Below are 21951 nucleotides of genomic sequence, written 5' to 3' on the forward strand. Positions count from 1 at the left end.
GATGATTTGACTGCTGACAAAAGCAGCAGGATGAATTCTGAAGTGTTTCGGGCAATATTATCTGCTCATATTCAGCCAAATGCTTCAGAACTCATTGGACGGCACTTCACAGTGCAGATGGACAATGACCCAAAGCATACTGCAAAAGCAACCAAAGAGTTTTTTAAGGGAAAGAAGTGGGATGTTATGCAATGGCCAAGTCAATCACCTGACCTGAATCCGATTGAGCATGCATTTCACTTGCTGAAGACAAAACTGAAGGGAAAATGCCCCAAGAACAAGCAGGAACTGAAGACAGTTGCAGTAGAGGCCTGGCAGAGCATCACCAGAGATGAAACCCAGCGTCTGGTGATGTCTATGCGTTCCAGACTTCAGGCTGTAATTGACTGCAAAGGATTTGCAACCAAATATTAAAAAGTGAAAGTTTGATTTATGATTATTATTATGTTCCATTACTTTTGGTTCCTTAACAAGTGGGAGGCACATATGCAAACAGTTGTAATTCCTACACCGTTCACCTGATTTGGATGTAAATACCCTCAAATTAAAGCGGACAGTCTGCAGTTAAAACACATCTTGTTCGTTTAATTTCCAATCCATTGTGGTGGTGTATAGAGCCAAAAATGTTAGAATTGTGTCGATGTCCCAATATTTATGGACCTGACTGTGTGTGTGTATATATATATATATATATATATATATATATATATATATATATATATATATATATATTATTTATTTATAAAATATATTGGTCACTTCACATCTCCCCAAAAAATATATACGATGGAATATTAGATAAATATATCTAAAAATAAATGTATAGCTTGCCCTGCAAAAAATTAGCAATCGCACAACTCCATAGATGTAAAAATAAATAACTTATGAGGGCAAGAATATGGCAATGCAAATAAAAAAATGTTTTTTTCAAAGTTTTTATTTTTTTTAAAGTATTAAACACAAGAAAAACTATATAAATGTAGTATCTCTGTAATCGTTCTGACTTAGAGGATGAAGGTAACAGGTCAGTTTTACCACATAGACAGCGCAGTAAAATCAAAACCTATAAAACTGTGGCAAAAATGCGCCTAATGCACCTGATTTGGAATTTTTTTCCAGCTTAACACTAAATCACATGCAACAGTAAAAGATGCCATTAGAAAGTATAACTTGTCCCTCAAATAACAAGCCCTCATACAGCTATGTGAACATAAAAATAAAAAAGTTATGGCTTTAGGAAAGCCATGAGTAAAACACGGAAACGGAAAAATTGAAAATTTCCAGGGGCTGAAAGGGTTAAGGAGATCAGCTGTGTATTGGGACCTGGTAGCAATGGTCCATGTGAAAATAAGGTACCCTATAGCTCAGGATACGAATATGAAGACTTTAGCAGTAGATACTGGGAAGCGTAAATAATCAAAATAATTTGTACAAGCTCCTTATGATGGCATTCAATTATTTTTATGGAATCTTGAAAAAAGTGCCCAATCCAAAAGTTTACAGATGTTTGGCAACTTTGCCCTTCATGTCTTGACCCGTTGTCCTATGCGCTTCATTGTTCCCTTACAGTTAGAAGGCTTCTGGAAGCAGATTGAGAACGTCCATCAATTACTTCATGACAAAGCAAAATGTTCTTATGAGGAAGCCGAAAGGATAATGATGAACTTGATTTTGAAAATGATCGCTGTTGAAGGCATCCTGAGTGATTCCCAGGAGGAGCTGGCCATGGTAGTTTACATGACTAACTTTATGAAGTTGTATGTATTTTCAGTTTGTGTTTGGGATCTTTATGTTGAAGTTGTATATAACACCTAGATCGGTGGTTGAGCTATAGGGGTTGTAATTGTCTCCTTGCAAATCATTGGGATGGGGCACCATGAACTTACTTCTAAGGAGGGAAACACAGAATAGCTCAGGCAATTTGGACCGTGGGAAGAGATTACAATATGAGCAGAAACAGTATTTCCACAAACTGAAAACAATAGAGCTATGAAAATACTAGAAGATATTGTCATTGAACACCATGTAAGTGAGGGTAAAAGGACATGAGATAAAGGTCTACTTTATCTTCCAGGGATCTTCCAGTGTAAATACTGGACTAATCTCTCCTTCCAAAGAAAGAAAACCAGCTCATGGCTGAAATGCTTACAGTCAGTCTCCGTTCCCATCAAAATGATGTGCACCTTAGCAAAACCCAATGTCTCCAGCATGACCTGCCGACAATCTAATGTAAATGGATTGTCCCTTTAAAGATCCAATTCTCCCCCAACAGATAATGTTGAGGGAGAGATGAATCGGGTGTTTTGAATTTCAATATATTTCCATATGTTCTGCGCTGCTTCTCTTTAATTTTCACCCTGCATACCGAAAAGTTCTCCTCCTCGTTGACAGAATCAGTTAGTGATGCACGTCCCACAGTAACTTCACTCAACTACCTTCCTGGTAGGCAAGATGTTTCTCAAAAGAAGATATTCCAAAATAGTGAAGTACTGCAAGGCAATTGATACACCCAACACTTAGGGTCTACTCCTAGAACACTTGTGTCCACTCGCATATCAACCAGCCGATCTGAAATCCGTGTTACTTAACACCGCCGGTTTCCTCCCTGTTCACACCATCCTGATATGCTCCAAACACCAACACCGTTGTGTCTGCGAGGAAACAGAACAATAGAGATCCTCTAATAGCGAAGCACCGTCTATAAAATTCTTAAAACCACTTTATTGTACTTATATATGTAGTTTTAAAAACAGCGTATCACTCTCAATATCACCCGACCCAGGTTTCGCATCCTCAGGGGTATCGGTAACTGGTTCTGTCAACACGGAGCAGAACTTTTTGGTGTGCAGGGTGGAAATTAAAGAGGAGCAGCGCAGATCATATGGAAATATTTTGCAAACTAGGGAAAGGACTGATCCTTTGAAGATCCAGCGGCACCCAGGAGTGGAAAACGGATAAGGACAAAAACACTATTTTTTTTTAGATAGTTTTGAATTTTAATGCCCGATTCTTTTGTTCTCCCAGGAGATTAGCCACCACCAGAGGTGTCAGGGACCTTTTGGCTCTTTCCAAAATGAAAACACATACATACAAACCAAACACTTACATGTATGTGTATGAAGGAGAGACCACTAATGAAGGTATAGGGGCACCTTTACTTGTAGGTCAGTGGAGTCTGAGGGTGTTTGTCACCTCTTGGACACTATGTCCACTAGACGTGCTGTTGAATAGGATGTGATTTGTTTAAAAATCCAAGGCAAACAAAAACTGTGTGGTTATCAGGATACACTGCACTTTTTAAACTTGAGCATTTCATTCATATGGTGATTTTTCAACCGTTTAGGCCTCATGCACACGGCCGTTTGGTGGCCGTGGCCGTATTGCGGCCCGCAAACGGCCGGTCGGCAATCCACGGCCACCGGCTGTGTGCACCCCACATCACGGATGCGGACCTATTCACTTGAATGGGTCCGCAATTCCAGAGATGCAGAACGGAGTCACGGAACAGAACACTGGAAGCACTACGGAGTGCTTCCGTGGTGTTTCTTAACGTGGTTCCACAGCAAAAAAATATGACATCTCGGACATACCATGGACCTATTAAAGTTGAATGGGTCCGGCCCGCTGCACAGATGTTGCCCGTGCATTGGGGACCACAATTGCGGTCCCCAAAGCACGGAACGGCCGCACAACGGCCGTGTGCATGAGGCCTTAGAGAGCTTTACAATCAAATTAATAATTGTGTGATATCGACATTTAGATCCTGAATAACAGGGCTATAAAGTGCCAAGATATACTGCCTAAATAACGGTAACATACAGTGCCCCGGTAATAACATGGTAGAGCACTCGCATAACAGTGCCTTACCATAAAAAATAATACAGGACCCACAAAACTCTCCCATATAGTGCTAAAATCAGCAGGTAACTTCCAGTTGCAGCCAGGCCCTCTCAGACACTTACTTCAGATTGACTCAGTTTATCTTCCCATTGCTCCATGGTGATCCATGCTGTATCTGAAAATGCTTACAGATGTAGCAAAGTTTAACGTAAGACTCTTACAAAGTTAAATACAAGTTGTAGCAAACCTTATCTTGACCTTTTCAGTGGCTTGTTAAAGGCGTTGTCCTCTGGGACCCACACTAGTGTTGAGCAAACTTCTGTTTTCAAAGTTTGGCGTACAAGGTTCGGGTTATCTAAGAATTCTGTTATGGATTCCGCTACCACAGACCATAACTTATGGTCCGTGGTAGCGAAATCCATAATGGAATTCTTAGATAACCCGAACCTTGTACGCCAAACTTGAAAACAGAAGTTCGCTCATCCCTAGTGTTCATGGGTTCGCGGCTCTTGCAGTGACCGGGTGTGAGGTGGTCCTAACACTACAGACGTGGGACCCAAACCTATCTGACACTGATGACATATCCTAACAATATGCCATCAACGTCCCAACTGAGAGTTCCCCTTTAAGTGTCAATTTAAAGTTTATTGCAGCAGTGTATTTAACGCAAGTGCAGCAGCCATCTGCAGTTCTCAAAGGACCTGGTACATGGCCTCATGGTGCTCATCTCAATGATTTGTGCCTCCAGTTTATTGGAGAATAAAGGCATCTGCAGTGAAAGGAAACAGCATCTGTATTGTGCTGACACCACCTGCAGGTCATTGAAGGGACAGGAGACTTTCAGAAACAGCGCCTCTCTTTTCTATAGGATGTATCTGGTATTGCAGTTTAGTTTCATTGCCTTGCATGGAGATGATCTACAATACCAAGCATATCCCATGGACAAAGCACCGTCTTTTAAATGTCCTATATTCTTGAAAGGAAATCCAAGAAAAAATGATCCGCTGGGAACACATGGCGAAGATAGTTGAGTCCCTAAAGTATCAGATACAGGAGGAAAGTGAATGCCGACTTAATGCAGTTTCCAAAACTCTTGAGCAGCTGACAATAAAGAAGAAACTGACGGTGAAGCAGAAGGAGCAGCACCTTACACAGCTCTTCAAGGATTTTTGGGAGGAGGTGTCCCGATATAACAAAGGTGAGTGGTTTGAACAGCGGGAAGATAATGGGAAATTTCCCCAGCAGCCGTGTTACTAGTATTAGGCTGTCCATGTTTTATATTATGTTAATGTTACAAAGAGTTTTTGTTCTGGTTTAATCATTGGGCTCAATGGACGGAATTTTACAAAAATTGTACAGCTCATAGTATCCAAAATTAAAGCTTCTCACTCCTCAGACTAGTTTGTCCATATTAGATATTAGTCTCTGTCTTCATCCAGCCACAGTGCAGTGCTCACAAAGTGAGCCAAGCCACACAGAAGTACCCTTCTAGTATTCCCAGTCAGTGCCCATGTGGCCCTCACAGAACCAGTCAGTGCTCATGTGGCCCCCTCAGTTCCAGTCAGTCCCCAGTTGCCTCCACAGCTTTGATCAGACTCCACTTGTCCCTTACATCACTGCTTACATGACCTTTACAACATTAGCCATTGACCTTCGGAGGCCAAATCAGGCCACAAGTGGCCTTCACGATCCAAGGCATTGCCCCACGTGGCCCTCACTGTCCAAGGAAGTGCACTACATCGCCCTCTCAGTAAAAGGCAGTGCCTCACATCACCCTTATGGTCCAAGAAAATACCCCAGATGGCCCTCACATGCAAGGCAGAGCTCCACATGGCCCTCACAATCCAAGGTAGTGGCCATCACAGTCCAAGGCAGTGCTTCACATGGTCCTTACAGTTCATGGCAGTGGCCCAGATGGCCCTCACTGTGCAAGGCAGTGCCCTATGTGGCCCTCACGGTCCAAGGTAATGCTTGCATTGCCCTCACAGTCCAAGGCAGTGCTCCACATGACCCTCACAGTTTCAAGCATTGCCCTGATGTGAATGCATGTCATTTATTTTACTATGTAGTAATGCTGTTTACAAAATACTTTTTCTTTTAGTGTTTTTTATGTTTTATATGATATCACTTCTATAAGCAGGATTTCATATACAACCTTGACCTGCACATTTCTATATTCTCCATGTATCGTCATCTGTGGATAAAACTGGCATGTTCTGTAAAAAAAGGCTGGATGCCAGACTAAACGCTCGAGGGGTACTCCGTGTGGTGACTTTAATTTAACCAAGGTCAATGTCTTTTTATATACTGTGTGCAGTTAGAGAAAAAAGTGTACTATTAATCCTTCGTGTTGTAGATGACAACGTGATGATTTATAACCACAATATAAATGCACAGTCACTTTTTTATCTCAAGCAAGCATTCAAACATTATGGTTAAATTATATGAAGTATTATATGGGACTCATGGGCGTCCGCAGAAATTTTTCCAGGGGGGGGCATAATTTTATTGACATTGAAACGGTCACGTGTATGAAGCCTAATTGCAGATATAAGAGGGTGGAACGGAACCCCGTTTGTGTACAGGGACTAAACTTTAAAATAGGAAGTCACCACAAAAGGAAAGACCAATTCTTCTTATTTCACTTGAATGTCTATTAATTCTATATTATTTTTGCACCCTTTGTTATAGTCTCAGCAATATGTTAATTTGCATTTTGTCGCCAACAAATGAAATGTTGTGTTCTGTACCTGAACGCTTCCAGGCTTTTGTAACTTACAAGCAGATGGTCTGCAGAATACCAGGCCTACCACCAGGATTACCGCCTGCCTGCCTGGTCACCCTGACCAGGCAGGCAGGCGGTATATGATTGAAGGGGCAATACTGCCTGGTATATGGACAGCAGAGATGGCATCCTCTGGGCAGTACTGTCTATGGTCCTCCTTCTCCAGCACCCTGACTGCCACCTGCTTGGCCTGGCTCTCATGGCACTTCACTGCCTGCTGCTTGGCTATCAGTGACTCAGTAGTCACACTGTGACACTGACTGACTGTCACTCACTGATAGCCAAGCAGGTGGCAGTCAGGGAGCTTGTGAAGGATGAATTGACCATAGACAGTACTGCCCAGAGGATGCCATATCTTCTGTCCATATAATACCAGTATTGCCCCTTCATATAACGCCTGGTCACCCCACACCTAACACTCAGGGAGTACTGTCATCAATAAAAACAATAATAGGTTTAATCGTGGCTGGCCCACACATCTGGTTCATCAATCAGTTTGGAGATTTAATTTGTGGACGTTCATACAAAAGAAACTGTATATTGTGTGGCACAGTGTAGGCTATATGTATATAACAAATATAATTTACATGAAAACTTACAATTACTTGGCTTGGCCCTTGGGGATCTCGGACGCCACTTCCACACTTTGGCCGGGGGCTCGGTGGAGCTGATGTTGTGCTTTATCCTAATGAGAAAGATTTCATAATAAGGATTTGGAGAAGGGACAGAGGGATAGCAGAGCAGGGAGAGGCTGGTGCTGCTACTAGGGGGCTCATACCATGGGGGAGTAACAAAGCCCACTATAATGCCCCCCCCCCAGTAGTAATAATTCTCCTTATAATGTGACAGTGCAAAAAATACCCCCTTGTAATGCCCCCAGTTGAGCTAATGTTCCCATAGTGCCACCATAATGTACCAGTATAAAATACCCCTATATAGTGCCCCAGTAGATGCCCTCAGTGTCCCCCATAATTTGCAAGCATTAAATACCCCTTCTTAGTGCCCCCCGTAGATGACCCCATAGTATTCCTCTCCCCTTCCCCATAGTACCCACCATGTGTCCCAGTATAAAATACTACTGTACAGAGCCCTCCATATAACATACCACTTCTTTGTAGCCTCGCCCTCAGTAGATGCCCCTATAGTGCCCACCAATAATGTGTTGGCAAGAAGTGCCCCCATAGTGCCGCCCAATAATGTGCCAGTAAGAAGTGACCCCATAGTGCAATCTAATAATGTGCCAGTAAAAAGTGCCCCCAATGATGCCCCCACGGGCCCCGGCCTTAATGTCACATTTCTCCCCCTCCATGTCACGTCACCCCCTTCTTTTTACATCACCCCCTTCGCGTCACATTATTTCTCCCCCCCTCCATCATGGCAGCACACTTCCCACATAGCACATTTCTACCACTCCATGGGCCAGTGGCAGTGTACTTGGCACTGTTGGCAGCAGGACATCTCTCTCCCCCCCCCCATTTCTCCCACTCCATGGGCCAGTGGCACTTGGCAGCAGCACATCTCTCTTCCCCCCCCCCCCCCCCCAGCCCCATGGCACATTTCTCCCCTCCATGGGCCAGTGCCATATGGCAGCAGCACATCTCTCCTTCTGTCGCCCCCCCCCCCCCCCCCCCCATGGCACATTTCTCCCACTGTAATCCATGGGCCAGTGGGCTGGCAGCAGCACATCTCTCCCCATCCATCCCCCCCCCCCCCCCCCGGCACATTTCTCCCACTCCAGACCATCTCATGGGCCAGTGGCAGACATGGGATCCACCATGATCCATCCACTTGTTGTTATCTTTCTTTTTCTTTGTACCAAATATAAATACCTGTAATAACATTACTTCTGTGACTGTTGGAATAGGAAACTTGGAAGTTGGAACCGAACTTGGCTCAGGGAGTGACTGTGAAAGGCAGGCCCTTGACCCTTGATGCGCCGCGCTCGCTCGTCGCTCCTTCTCTTTGGGGGCGGAGCTCAGGCTCAGTGGCAACGTCACGTGAAGACGTGCCTGTGCGGCAGCTGCGAGCCTGCGGCATGCTCCAGCAGCCACTGCAGAGTCTAGACAGGCCAGGCAGCGGAGCTCAGAGAGGCCGCGGGCCCCGCCCCCTCCTCACTCTTTCAGGCTGGGCGTGCGCTTTCACTCAGCGCTGTTAGTCAGCCGGCGACCGCCCGCCGACCGCAACAAAATAGTAGTACTAGTAAGTAGTAGGGTTAGTTTGCGGCAGGCCAGGGGGGGGCACTTGCCCCCCCTTGCCCCTCCCTGCGGACGCCCATGATGGGACTATAAATAATTGTCCATCATAAGATGTTACTATCTGCTCCTATAGCCAATCACTAAGCCCTGGATCTATATTACAATTTTTCTAATTTCATTTTTTGTATTACTATTATTTTGGTATAGTTTTATTACAATGTTGAGTTATCAATCGATTTTACATAAATCTCCCATCATGAGTTATTTTAGTAGATTGGTCACACTAATACAGTAGATATGACCGGTGTAACATAATGTGCAAAATCTGGCTGAGGTTCCTTCTGGAACTTTAGGGTCCATTATCATATCAGGATCTGAGCTCACCAGAGGATCTTCCAGTACTGTAGAGGAAAGTCTAACCCTAGTTGGGGGAAAGTCATTCTTACAGTGTAAAATATTGCATTGATTTTGGGTTTATCACAGCTGAAATATCCCTCTCCAACATTTTACAATTATAGTCTACATAAAATCTTTAGAACTTTGCCAAGAATTTCCTTTACTTGTCTTACGGATTTTATCTATAGGCCATTTTCTTCTCCAATCACATCCAAAGGGCGAGTAAAAATTCTGCCAGTTCCTTCTCAGAATCTGCATGTAGTGTATCTGCAGATGGTCACATTACATAAAGGTGCGATCTGATATGAACTACTTCTTTCTGTGTTACTTGTGTTTTTTTTTTTTTATAATATAGGGTGTCCTGATTAGGGGATTCATTATAATAATAATCTTTATTTATACAGCGCCAACATATTCAAGTACAGAGTCATAAATAACATAGCAACAAACATGTCAACAATTAAAACAAGAGGAATGAGGGCCCTGCTCACAAGAGCTTACAATCTATGAGGCGATAGGGGTGAGACAAAGGGTAACAAGTGCTTGATTTGTGCAATGGTCTGCCATCTTAAAACACAATAGGGGAGTAGATCTAAGGCTGCATGACGGTCACTAGCTGGTATCTGTAGTGCTTCTGAGTGTATGGGGTGTGGTGGATATCTGGCAATGGATCAAGTTCAGAAGAATTTATTCTGAAGGAAGGGGGTGGGGGTGGAGGAGAGTAAGATTAGGGAATGTGATAGGCCAATGTGTTTTCAGGGAGCGCCTAAAACTGTGGATGTTATGGATTAACCTAATATCTTGGGGTAGGGCATTCCAGAGAATTGGTGCAGCTTGGGAGAAGTCCTGGAGCCGGGAGTGAGAGGTTCGGATTATGGTGGATGTCAGTCATAAGTCATTGGATGGAGAGCATGGGTAGGGTGGTAGACAGAGATGAGGGAAGAGATGTAGGGGGTGCAGCACTGTGGAGAGCTTTATGCGTGAGAATGAGAGGTTTAAATTGAATCCTGTACTGTATGGTCAACCAGTGCAATGACTGGCACAGAGTAGAGACTTCGGAGTAGCAGTTAGACAGATAGGTCAGCCTGGCTGCTGCAGTTAGGATAGAATGGAGAGGGGAGAGTCTGGTGAGGGGGAGGCCAATTAGTAATGAGTTACAATAATCAAGGCGGCAATGGATCAGGGCAAAATTAAGAGTTTTTGTTGTTTCCACTGTAAGAAAGGGGCGAATTCTGGAGATGTTTTTGAGGTAGAGGCAGCATGAGTGGGCCAAAGTTTTGAATATAGGGGGATAAAGGAAATATCGGTGTCAAACATAACCTGGAGATAGCGGGCGTGCTGCCTAGGCTTGATAGTTGTGCCACACGTTGAGATTGAGATATCTGGTTTAGGTAGGTTAGTATATGGAGGAAACACCAGAAGTTCAGTTTAGGAAAGATTCAGTTTCAGATGGAGAAAGGAGATGATGTTAGAGACAGCGGACAGACAGTCACTGGTGGACTGTAGTACAGTCAGGGTGATGTCAGGGGATGAAGTATATAGTTGGGTGTCATCAGCATAGAGATGGTACTGGAAACCAAATCTGCTGATAGTCTGTCCAATATGGGCTGTGTATTGAGGAAAGAGGAGAGGTCCTAGAACTGAACCCTGGGGAACTCCAACAGCAAGAGGGAGAGGAAGGGAAATAGACCCAGAGAATGATACACTGAAAGAGCGGCCAGAGAGATAGGAAGAAAACTAGCGGTGCTTAATATAATTCACTGCAGTACCCTATCACTTGTGTAGTTTAAAAATAGAAAAAAATACGGGAGTATTTCTTTAAGGGAGATTATTTTTTTTTAAGCGGATTCATTTTTACTAATGGGGTTATACCATGAGAAATACTCTACATTTTACAGACCAGCACCTGAATCTGAAGACTTTTGTAATTGCATGTAATTAAAACTTTAGCATAGCCATGGAGTTATTCAATAAAATGTACTTGCATAGCGCCACCTACTGTTTGTTCTTTTCCTCAACTTTCTGTCCACTTTGCTGAAGTGGACGCAGATGCTCAGTTCCATCCTTCAACTGCCATCAGCCATATTGTCACAGACGTACCGAGACATTCGGACATTCCGGCGACAGGTGGCAGGAGATCTGTGAGACTGGCAACACGTGGTGTGATCTGACATGTTTTCCTTTTGGATCAAATTACGTCTGTGTTGTTTCTGGTGCTTGCCAGACCTTCTTTCCCCAGGTGTGGCTATTGTGGTCATTTAGCCTTCTCTATTTATTGTTGTTTCTCCCACTATGCTATGCGGTTTATAGCTTCTGTTGGACTTATGGTTAGCTTGTGTCTGGTTCTTGGCTGAGTTCCTGGTGCTACCAAAGCTTCATTAAAGATAAGTATTTCCTTTCCCTTTTGCGTTTGCTTTGTGTGTGTGTGTGTGTGTGTGTGTGTATATGTGTGTATATATATATATATATATATATATATATATATATATATATACTGCCTGTCCAAAAATAAAGCTGCCACCTGGATTTAACTAAGCAAATAGTTATGAGCCTCCTATTGGATAATTACTGCATGGGCGATTATCTTTCAGCTGGCAATAAGTTATTTAACCCCAACTGGTGCAACAGTAGAACTCAGGGCTATGTTTAATAGTGAAAGTAAGAGCATTTCCACACACACAATGCGAAGGGAACTCAAGGGATTGGGACTGAACAGCTGTGTAGCCGTATGAAAACCACTAATCAGTGAGGCAAACCAGAAAAAAAAGCTTCAGTTTGCTAGGGAGCATAAAGATTGGACTCTGGAGCAATGGAAGAAGGTCATGTGGTCTGATGAGTCCAGATTTACCCTGTTCTAGAGTGATGGGCGCATCAGGGTAAGAAGAGAGGCAGATGAATTGATGCACCCATCATGCCTAGTGCCTACTGTACAAGCCTGTGGGGGCAGTGCTATGATCTGGGGTTGCTGGAGTTGGTCAGGTCTAGGTTCAGCAACAGTATGTGCTCCAAGAATGAGGTCAGCGATTTCCTGAACATACTGAATGACCAGGTTATTCCATCAATGGATTTTTTCTTCCCTGATGGCACAGGCATATTTCAAGATGACAATGCCAGGATTCATCAGGCTCAAATTGTAAATGAGTGGTTCAGGGAGCATGAGACATCATTTTCACACATGGATTGGCCACCACAGAGTCCAGAACTTTACCCCATTGAGAATCTTTGGGATGTGCTGGAGAAGGCTTTGCGCAGCAGTCAGACTCTATCATCATTAATGCAAGATCTGGGTGAAAAATTAATGCAACACTGGATGGAAATAAATCTTGTGACATTGCAGAAGCTTATCGAAACAATGCCACAGCGAATGCGTGCCGTGATCAAAGCTAAACGCTTTTTTTTGGTGGCGACTTTTTTTTCGGACAGGCAGTGTGTGTGTGTGTGTGTGTGTGTGTATGTGTGTATATATATATAATCTGTTGCCTTTCCCTGTTGTTTGTCAGTAGGCCTGAGGGAGACTCCTGTTCATCCTTCACTTTGGAGGAACAGGTAGACTCAGTGCTGACATTAGTTCCAGGGTCCTATAGGGTAAGATAGGATTCTAGGTATCCGGTGTATGAACTTGCCTACCTTTTGGGGCCTGTTCATACTGGTAGTCTGTCAAGACTGGATTTAGGGTTTTCCGGGCCTTATTCCGGTATCCCCTTTCCCTCCTATGCTCGGTGTGGTGTTTTTCTCCCACAAACGAGCGTGACACATATCTTCTTAGAAGCTTAGACAGTTACAGAACGTGCCCCCTGAGAAAGGACACACACCCTTAGCTGCCAGCTTTAAATAAATCTAGCAGAATATTGTATGGGGAGATCTCTGGATCCATGTGAGGTACAGAGCTGGTTGCAGCTTACTTAGAAAGAGTCATGTACTATATGATGTCTGATTATCAGTTTTACACTAATTATGGGATAACCCATTTAACATAGCTACTTATAGCCAATAATTTTAGTAAAATAGTATTAATCTGGGACCTCTAAACTGTCCATTAGTCATTACAGAAAAGTTACTCAGCTATACAGCCAACATTGACATTGACCTGTGGCAACCTACATGAAAGAGTTAATTTGTGGGGGTAAGGGTTTTTGGCAACTATTGGCAAGCTCAGCTAATAATTGCCAATAACGGACTCGGAAAAAAATACTACCTGACTATTCCATCTTCAGATAGATCTGTGAATTCCAGGTACGACCATTCACCATGGTTGGCCAAAACATCTCCTGGTTTTAGCGCCTGGAAGACATTAATAGCGATCATAGAAGAACGAGATGAAACATTAGAGACAAATATGAAAGTTTCCAAGAAAACTTCCTCTGCCAAATATCCCCTTTAATTATGGATGAAAAATGTTGTCTTGTTACTTGTTTACTATCTTCCATGAGCTAAGTGAAATTGCTAATTTAACATGCATAGCTGACTAAGCATGAAGGAGACAGCCTTTGGTCTACTATCAGAAAGGGAATATCAGTCTAGGCAACTCCGATTCTCATATCATGACTAATTAAAGGATTTAAATTGGATAGGAACGTTGTCAGTAAGATACATAACAAACATTCCTTGAATCTGGTGCTCAAGTAATATCCACATGTTATTTGCTTTTAGCAATGGAAGGGCTGGTAATTATAAAAACCCATAAGCAATGACATCCCGGGAGCCACGAGCCCCAGATGTACATACTGACATATTTTTGGATCAGTTATTGCCCATTGGTATAGATACGGGTCTCATATATGGAGTTTTGAAAAACATTTGCTTATAGGGTCTGTGACTATGGCCAGAAATGGTTTACCTGTGGAACAGTTTTTACATTGTACTAATATTCCTGGATTTTAGTGTCCTGATCCAGATGTTTGGTCTTGGATACAGTGTTGGGATTTGTACGTACAGATGGGGCCAGCGATGACAGACTCCACTGGATACCGTAGGTTAAAAGTCCAAAGCACTTTATTTGTATCTAAAACAATAACAGCAGCCCAAATTTATGTATGTAGTTTGGTAAATGTTCGCAGTTGACAGAAAAGAGATGAACAAAATGCCTGCCTGTCTGGGCACTAACTAAACACCGGTAGATCAGGCTTCCATCACAGGCAAGTTGTAGTCTTCAAGCTCTGACCCACAATGAACATTTCAGTCCTGTATCCCCACAAAAATGAGTCCAGCAGCTACACCTGGGTTTTCCTCAGGCTGGGGCAAAGTAGTGTACTGGAGTGGTGAGGGAATGGAACGTCCCACTACAAATACCTACCTGCCATTCCATAAAAATATGTCCCATAAAACACTTTAAAGTGGTTTTCCGAGATATTTGTATTGATGATCTATCCTCAGGATAGGTCATAAATATCAGATCAGCGGGAATTTGACACCCAGCTCCCCTGCCGATCAGCTGGTTGAAGAGAAGGCCGTGCGCAGTGCCAGCACAGCCTTCCCCTTATTGTTTGCCTGCTCGCCGTCGACATTGCAGTGGTGAGCAGGTGTAATTACAAGAAGCTATCCTATTCACTTCAATAGGAAGGCACGTTCCTATACAAGTGTATACAGTCGTGGCCAAAAGTTTTGAGAATGACAAAAATATTAGTTTTCACAAAGTTTGCTGCTAAACTGCTTTTAGATCTTTTATTTCTGTGATGTAGTGAAATATAATTACACGCACTTCATACGTTTCAAAGGCTTTTATCGACAATTGCATGACATTTATGCAAAGAGTCAGTATTTGCAGTGTTGGCCCTTCTTTTTCAGGACCTCTGCAATTCGACTGGGCATGCTCTCAATCAACTTCTGGGCCAATTCCTGACTGATAGCAACCCATTCTTTCATAATCACTTCTTGGAGTTTGTCAGAATTAGTGGGTTTTCTTTTGTCCACCCGCCTCTTGAGGATTGACCACAAGTTCTCAATGGGATTAAGATCTGGGGAGTTTCCAGGCCATGGACCCAAAATTTCAACGTTTTGGTCCCCGAGCGACTTAGTTATCACTTTTGCCTTATGGCACGGTGCTCCATCGTGCTGGAAAATGCATTGTTCTTCACCAAACTGTTGTTGGATTGTTGGAAGAAGTTGCTGTTGGAGGGTGTTTTGGTACCATTCTTTATTCATGGCTGTGTTTTTGGGCAAAATTGTGAGTGAGCCCATTCCCTTGGATGAGAAGCAACCCCACACATGAATGGTCTCAGGATGCTTTACTGTTGGCATGACACAGGACTGATGGTAGCGCTCACCTTTTCTTCTCCAGACAAGCCTTTTTCCAGATGCCCCAAACAATCGGAAAGAGGCTTCATCGGAGAATATGACTTTGCCCCAGTCCTCAGCAGTCCATTCACCATACTTTCTGCAGATGATCAATCTGTCCCTGATGTCTTTTTTGGAGAGAAGTGGCTTCTTTTCTGCCCTTCTTGACACCAAGCCATCTTCCAAAAGTCTTCGCCTCACTGTGCGTGCAGATGTGCTCACACCTGCCTGCTGCCATTCCTGAGCAAGCTCTGCACTGGTGGCACTCCGATCCCGCAGCTGAATCCTCTTTAGGAGACGATCCTGGCGCTTGCTGGACTTTCTTGGACGCCCTGAAGCCTTCTTAACAAGAATTAAACCTCTTTCCTTGCAGTTCTTGATGATCCTATAAATTGTGGATTGAGGTGCAATCTTAGTAGCCACAATATCCTTGCCTGTGAAGCCATTTTTATGCAACGCAATGATGGCTGCACGCGTTTCTTTGCAGGTCACCATGGTTAACAATGGAAGAACAATGATTTCAAGCATCACCCTCCTTTTAACATGTCAAGTCTGCCATTTTAACCCAATCAGCCTGACATAATGATCTCCAGCCTTGTGCTCGTCAACATTCTCACCTGAGTTAACAAGACGATTACTGAAATGATCTCAGCAGGTCCTTTAATGACAGCAATGAAATGCAGTGGAAAGGTTTTTTTGGTATTAAGTTAATTTTCATGGCGAAGAAGGACTATGCAATTCATCTGATCACTCTTCATAACATTCTGGAGTATATGCAAATTGCTGTTATAAAAACTTAAGCAGCAACTTTTCCCATTTCCAATATTTATGTAATTCTCAAAACTTTTGGCCACGACTGTACTACAGAGCCATCCTATAGAAGTGAATGGATAATAGGTATAATATGACTCAATACTTTGAAGTCTTGATGCTCTCCAAGAGAGAAACAATATAAAATATTTTAATGGCTAACTAAAATACATTATGTTATAAGGCAAGCTTTCAAGACACTCAGGTCCCTTCTTCAGCCCAAGCCTAGAGAAGGCACCTGAGTGTCTTGAAAGCTTGCCTTATAACATCATGTATTTTAGTTAGCCATTAAAAGGTATCAAATTACAATATTTTATATTGTTTCTCTCTTGGAGAGCATCAAGACTTCATAGTATTGAGTCATGTTATATCTGTTATCCATTACACTTAGTATGCTTTGCTGCCACCTGGCCAACAATCCTGGCCATTGTTATATTTGGTTTTATGAAGTTATCTATGGTTGTAATTTCATTATGTCATTCATTTTGTAACTAGGGTTGAGCTAACCTAAAATGTAAAGTTCGGGTTCGTACCGAACTTTAGGATTTTTAGACCCTGGACCCAAACTTTTCAGTAAAAGTTTGGGTTCAAGTTCGGTGTTCGGCGAGTTAATGGCGCTTTTTGAAAGGCTGCAGAGCAGCCAATCAACAAGCATTTAACTTGTGTGCCCTTAGAAGCCATCACAGCTATGTCTACTAATGGCATCGCTGTGATTGGCCAGTGCAGCATGTGACCCAGCCTCTATATAAGCTGGAGTCACATAGCGCTGCACGTCACTCTGCTCTTACTATTGTAGGGATAGGATGCTGCTGCTGTGAGGGAGAGAATAGGAAAGAATCTGTTATCAGAAGTGCTTGTTAACTCAGCGATCTACAGCGATTTTGTTTTGTTGGTGCAGTGCACCATTTTTTTACCCTTCACTGAGCCCAGTGACACAAAAAAAGAACTTTTATCCGTCTGTTAGTTAGGTGGACGTCGGCGGCCATTTTGTGCAAGTTCAGTGCACCAGCACAGCATATGTGCATTTGTGAAATACAAGCTTTAAATACTGCAATTATATTCTGGGTTTAAAAAAACACCCTTTTTTTGCAAGACCCTACATCTGGGGCCTTTGCTGCATTTGTCACAGTGAAATACAAGCTTTAAATACTGCAATTATATACTGGGTTTAAAAAAAACACCCATTTTTTGCAAGATAATACATTTTGGGTCCTTTGCTGCATTTCTTGCAGACCAATACAAGTGTTAGATACTGCTGTTATATTCTGGATTAAAAAAAACACCTATTTTGGGCAAGATAATACATTTGTGGCCTTTGCTGCATTTCTGATAGTCCAATACAAACTTTAAATACTGCTATTATTTTCTGGGTTTAAAAAAACACAATTTTTTTTTAAAGATTCTACATCTGGTGCCTTAGCTGCATTTGGCACTGTCAAATAGTAGCGTTAGATACTGCTGTTCTATTCTGGTTTTAAAAAAAACAACCATTCTAGGCAAGACCCTACATTTGCGGCCTTTGTTGCATTTGTCACAGTCAAATACAACCAGTCAATACTGCAGTTACATTGTTGGTTGACAAATTAAAAATTTTTGGGACCGTGAAGTAATTGTATAAAATTCGCCTGTCACACTGTTGTGTGACCTCAATAAATGTTTCCTCTTTATGACATCGGCGCTGCCTTACTCTCAGTGAACTTAATTGTTGACTATTGGCAGTTACATTTTCGCCTGACATAAACCATCTGTTAGTTTGGTGGGTGAACGCAAAGAATGAGGAGAGCTTCAAATAAGGGATGTGGCCCCGGTCGTGGTGCTGCTGGTGGAGCTCCTGTTGCAGGAAGAGGACGTGGTCGATCTGTGCCAGCTACACGCACAAGTGAAACACCTTCTTCAGGTGCGGGTAGGCAACAGAACCTTCAGCGTTACTTGGCAGGGCCGAATGCGGCTCTACGAATGGTGAGGCCAGAACAAGTACAGGCGATAGTAGATGGGGTGGCTGACAGTGCCTCCAGTTCCTTAACATTGTCTCCCACCCAGACTCCTGCTAAAAGATCAGAGTTGGCACCTGCAGCCAGTGGCGTCGCCAGGGGGGGGCCAGAGGGGGCCACGGCCCCCCCTACATCATGCTGTGCCGCTCCATGTGCCCCCCCAACTAAAATGACCCCCCCCCAAGTGAGCCGCCGCCGGGCACAGGGAGATGAGCGCTTCCATTGCGCTCATCTCCATTGTAAACTGTCTGTGCCAGCGGAGGTGCAGGGGAGGGAGAGGCGTGTCCCTTCCCTTTCCTCTGATAGGCTGCAGGCAGGCACCGAAGTGGAGGAGAGGCCCCGCCCCTAATTACTCCTGTTTACCTTTCTAAAGCTAAAGGACCTTTGATGATGTCATCACAGGTCCTGTAAGGGAACTGCACAGTGTAAAGTGTAGTTCCCAGGTTAGAACAGTGCATCTGCCAGGACCTGTGATGACATCATCTTCAACATCACAGGTCCTGCAGAATCTAGCAAAGGAACTGCACCAAAAATGGTGTAGTTCCTAGGTTTCAAAGGTACATCTGCCAGGACCTGTGATGACATCATCACAGGTCCTTCAACCCCTAACAGCAAGTATTAAAAGTTCACAAGCAGCTCTGCATTGATCCATACAGACTGGAATGGAGTGGTAAGAGGAGGTCCTCCACTTCTCATCATTTACCCCCCTCCATGCCCTGTTTTTACTCATTGCTCACTCATGTATAATACTTCAGACAGGTACAGTGACCACTACCTCATGTACTTCACCCACAGTGACCATAATGTATAACTGACCACATATTTCTATAAACACTGCATCTACAGTATTATACCTTCTATGTGTCACATCAATACACTGCTCTGTATATATATATATATATAGATAGATACACACACATACATGCACACACACTGCATATATTACACAGTATTATACATGCAATATGTACAGATATATAGTATATACCGCAGTGCACTGATATGTGAGGTACAAGGTATAATAGATGCTGTGTGTACAGATATCAGTACACTTCTGTATATACTATATATGTGAGGTACGAGGTATAATAGATGCAGTGTGTACAGATATATAGTATATACAGCGGTGTACGGATATCTGAGGTACGAGGTGTCAATACACTGCTGTATTTACTATATATCTGTACACACTGCATCTATTATACCTCGTACCTCACATATTACACTACTGTATATACTGTATACACTGCATATATTATACCCCGTACCTCACATATCAGTACACTGCTGTATATACTATATACCTGTACACACTGCATCTATTATACCCTGTACCTCACATATCAGAACACTAGGAAATATACTATATACCTGTACACACTGCATCTATTATACCGCGTACCTCACATAACTGTACACTGCTGTATATAATATACATCTGCATCTATTATACCTCTTTTGTGTGTCAGGCCTGTTTTGTAATCCCATTCCGGCCCTGATGGCATAAATTATAAAACGCAGCAGCAAGAATAGTTCATGGAACAAAGGGAGGGGCTATAAAAGGGGAATGGGGGCCCAATTTAGATTCCTGCTATGGGGCCCAGTGATTTTTATGTACGCCCCTGGCTGCAGGCACTAGGCCGGCAGCCTATCAGAGGCCGGCGCAATGACGTCATCGTGCCGCCTGAGCCTTACATTACAGCGTGGGACACAGGAAGAGGCTGCATCGCATCGCTGACACTTAGGTAAGTATAAGTGTTTTTTTTTGTTTTTTTTTTACAATAGTGTTACTGGCACATTGGGGGGGGCTTATTACAAAACTGGCACATGATGATGGGGGGGAACTTTATACTGGCACATGATGATGGGGGGGACTTTATACTGGCACATGATGATGGGGGACTTAATACTCGCACATGATGATGGGGGGACTTAATACTGGAACATGGGGGGGCTTAATACTGGCACGTGATGGGGGGCTTATTACGGGCACGTGATGGGGGCTCATTACTGGCACGTGATGGGGGCTCATTAGTGGCACGTGATGGGGGGCTCATTACTGGCAGGTGATGGGGGGCTCATTACTGGCAGGTGATGGGGGGCTCATTACTGGCAGGTGATGGGGGCTTATTGCTGGCACGTGATGGGGGCTCTTGTTACTGGCACGTGATGGGGGCTTATTACTGGCACATTGGGGGGCTCTTGTTACTGGCACGTTATTGAGGGCACTTATTACTGGCACATTATTGGTGGGCACTATAGGGGCATCTACTGAGGCCACAAAGAAGGGGTTTTTTATATGGGGGGCTCTGTACAGTAGCATTTTATACTGGGACACATTATGGTGGGTACTATGGAGAAGGGGAGAGAGGAGTACTATGGAGTCATCTACGGGGGGCACTAAGAAGGGGTATTTTATACTTGCAAATTATGGGGGACACTGAGGGCATCTACTGGGGCACGATATATGGGACATTTTATACTGGTACATTATGGGGGGCACTAGCAGGAAGGGGGAGAGGAGCACTATGGAGGCATTTACTGGTGCACTATATAGAGGTATTTTATACTGGCACATTATGGGGGAAATTAGCTCAACTGGGGGCATAAGGGGGTATGTTTTGCACATTATAAGGAGAATTATTTCTACTGGGGGGCATTATGGTGGGTTTTATTACTCCCCCATGGTATGAGCCCCCTTGTAGCAGCACCAGCCTCTCTCTGCTCCGCTATCCCTCTGCCCCTTCTCCAAATCCTTATTATGAAATCTTTCTCATTAGGATAAAACACAACATCAGCTCCACCGAGCCCCCGGCCAAGTGTTGAAGTGGTGTCCGAGATCCCCAAGGGCCAAGCCAAGTAACTGTAAGTGTTCATGTGAAATCTGTTTATTTTATATATGTACACTCCTGTGAGAGGCGGGGAGGGAGATCTGTGGATGACACTGTTATAGGGAGGGAGATCTGTGGATGACACTGTTATGGAGGGGGAAATGGGGATGACACTGTCATGGGGTGGATCTGTGGATGACACATATAGCATAAGATGCTATATACGGTATGTGGCATCCACAGATCCCCCCCATAGCAGTGTCATCCACAGATCCCCCTCTCTATAAAAGTGTCATCCACAGACAGCTGGACTTTTCTTCCCTGTTGCGGTTTTAGGTATTGGGTAAAGTATTGCAGCATTTCTAAGCGTACTTGTGTAAATGTATCGTTGTTATAGCTGCCCCCCCCTACTTTTGTCCTGGCCCCCAGTGTGCCCCCCCAAAATTTGAAAGCTAGAGACGCCACTGCCTGCAGCTCATGTCCATCAGTCCTTCACCTCACCCCCTTGCAAATCAGCCAATCAGTCTGAGCCCCAAGTCATGGAGCAGTCTCTTCTGCGTTTTGATGACTCTGCTAGCAAGCTTTCCCAGGGCCATCCACATAGCCCTGCTACAGAAGATTAAGTGCACCGATGCCCAACCACTTATGTTTCAGGATGAGGACATTGGAGGACCACCGCAGCACGTCTCGGATGATGACGAAACACAGGTGCCAACTGCTGTGGCTTTCTGCAGTGTGCAGACCGACAAGGAGGGCAGGGGTGAAGACTGGGTGGAAGATGATGTGGGGGACGATGAAGTCCTCGACCCCACATGGAATCAAGGTCATGC

General features: G+C 43.8%; 1 protein-coding gene across 1 annotated transcript in view; it reads left to right on the forward strand.

The window, feature by feature from the left end:
• Positions 1-21951, forward strand: part of EVC (EvC ciliary complex subunit 1) — a 155758-nt gene that overhangs the window by 61493 nt on the left and 72314 nt on the right. Inside the window, exons 8-9 of the mRNA XM_040419113.1 lie at positions 1570-1728; positions 4822-5038. Coding sequence (XP_040275047.1) covers positions 1570-1728; positions 4822-5038 — 376 coding nt within the window. The remainder of the gene's footprint in view (positions 1-1569; positions 1729-4821; positions 5039-21951) is intronic.

The sequence above is a fragment of the Bufo bufo genome, chromosome 2, assembly GCF_905171765.1.
Source record: "Bufo bufo chromosome 2, aBufBuf1.1, whole genome shotgun sequence".
In the NCBI taxonomy this organism is placed as follows: Eukaryota; Metazoa; Chordata; class Amphibia; order Anura; family Bufonidae; genus Bufo; species Bufo bufo.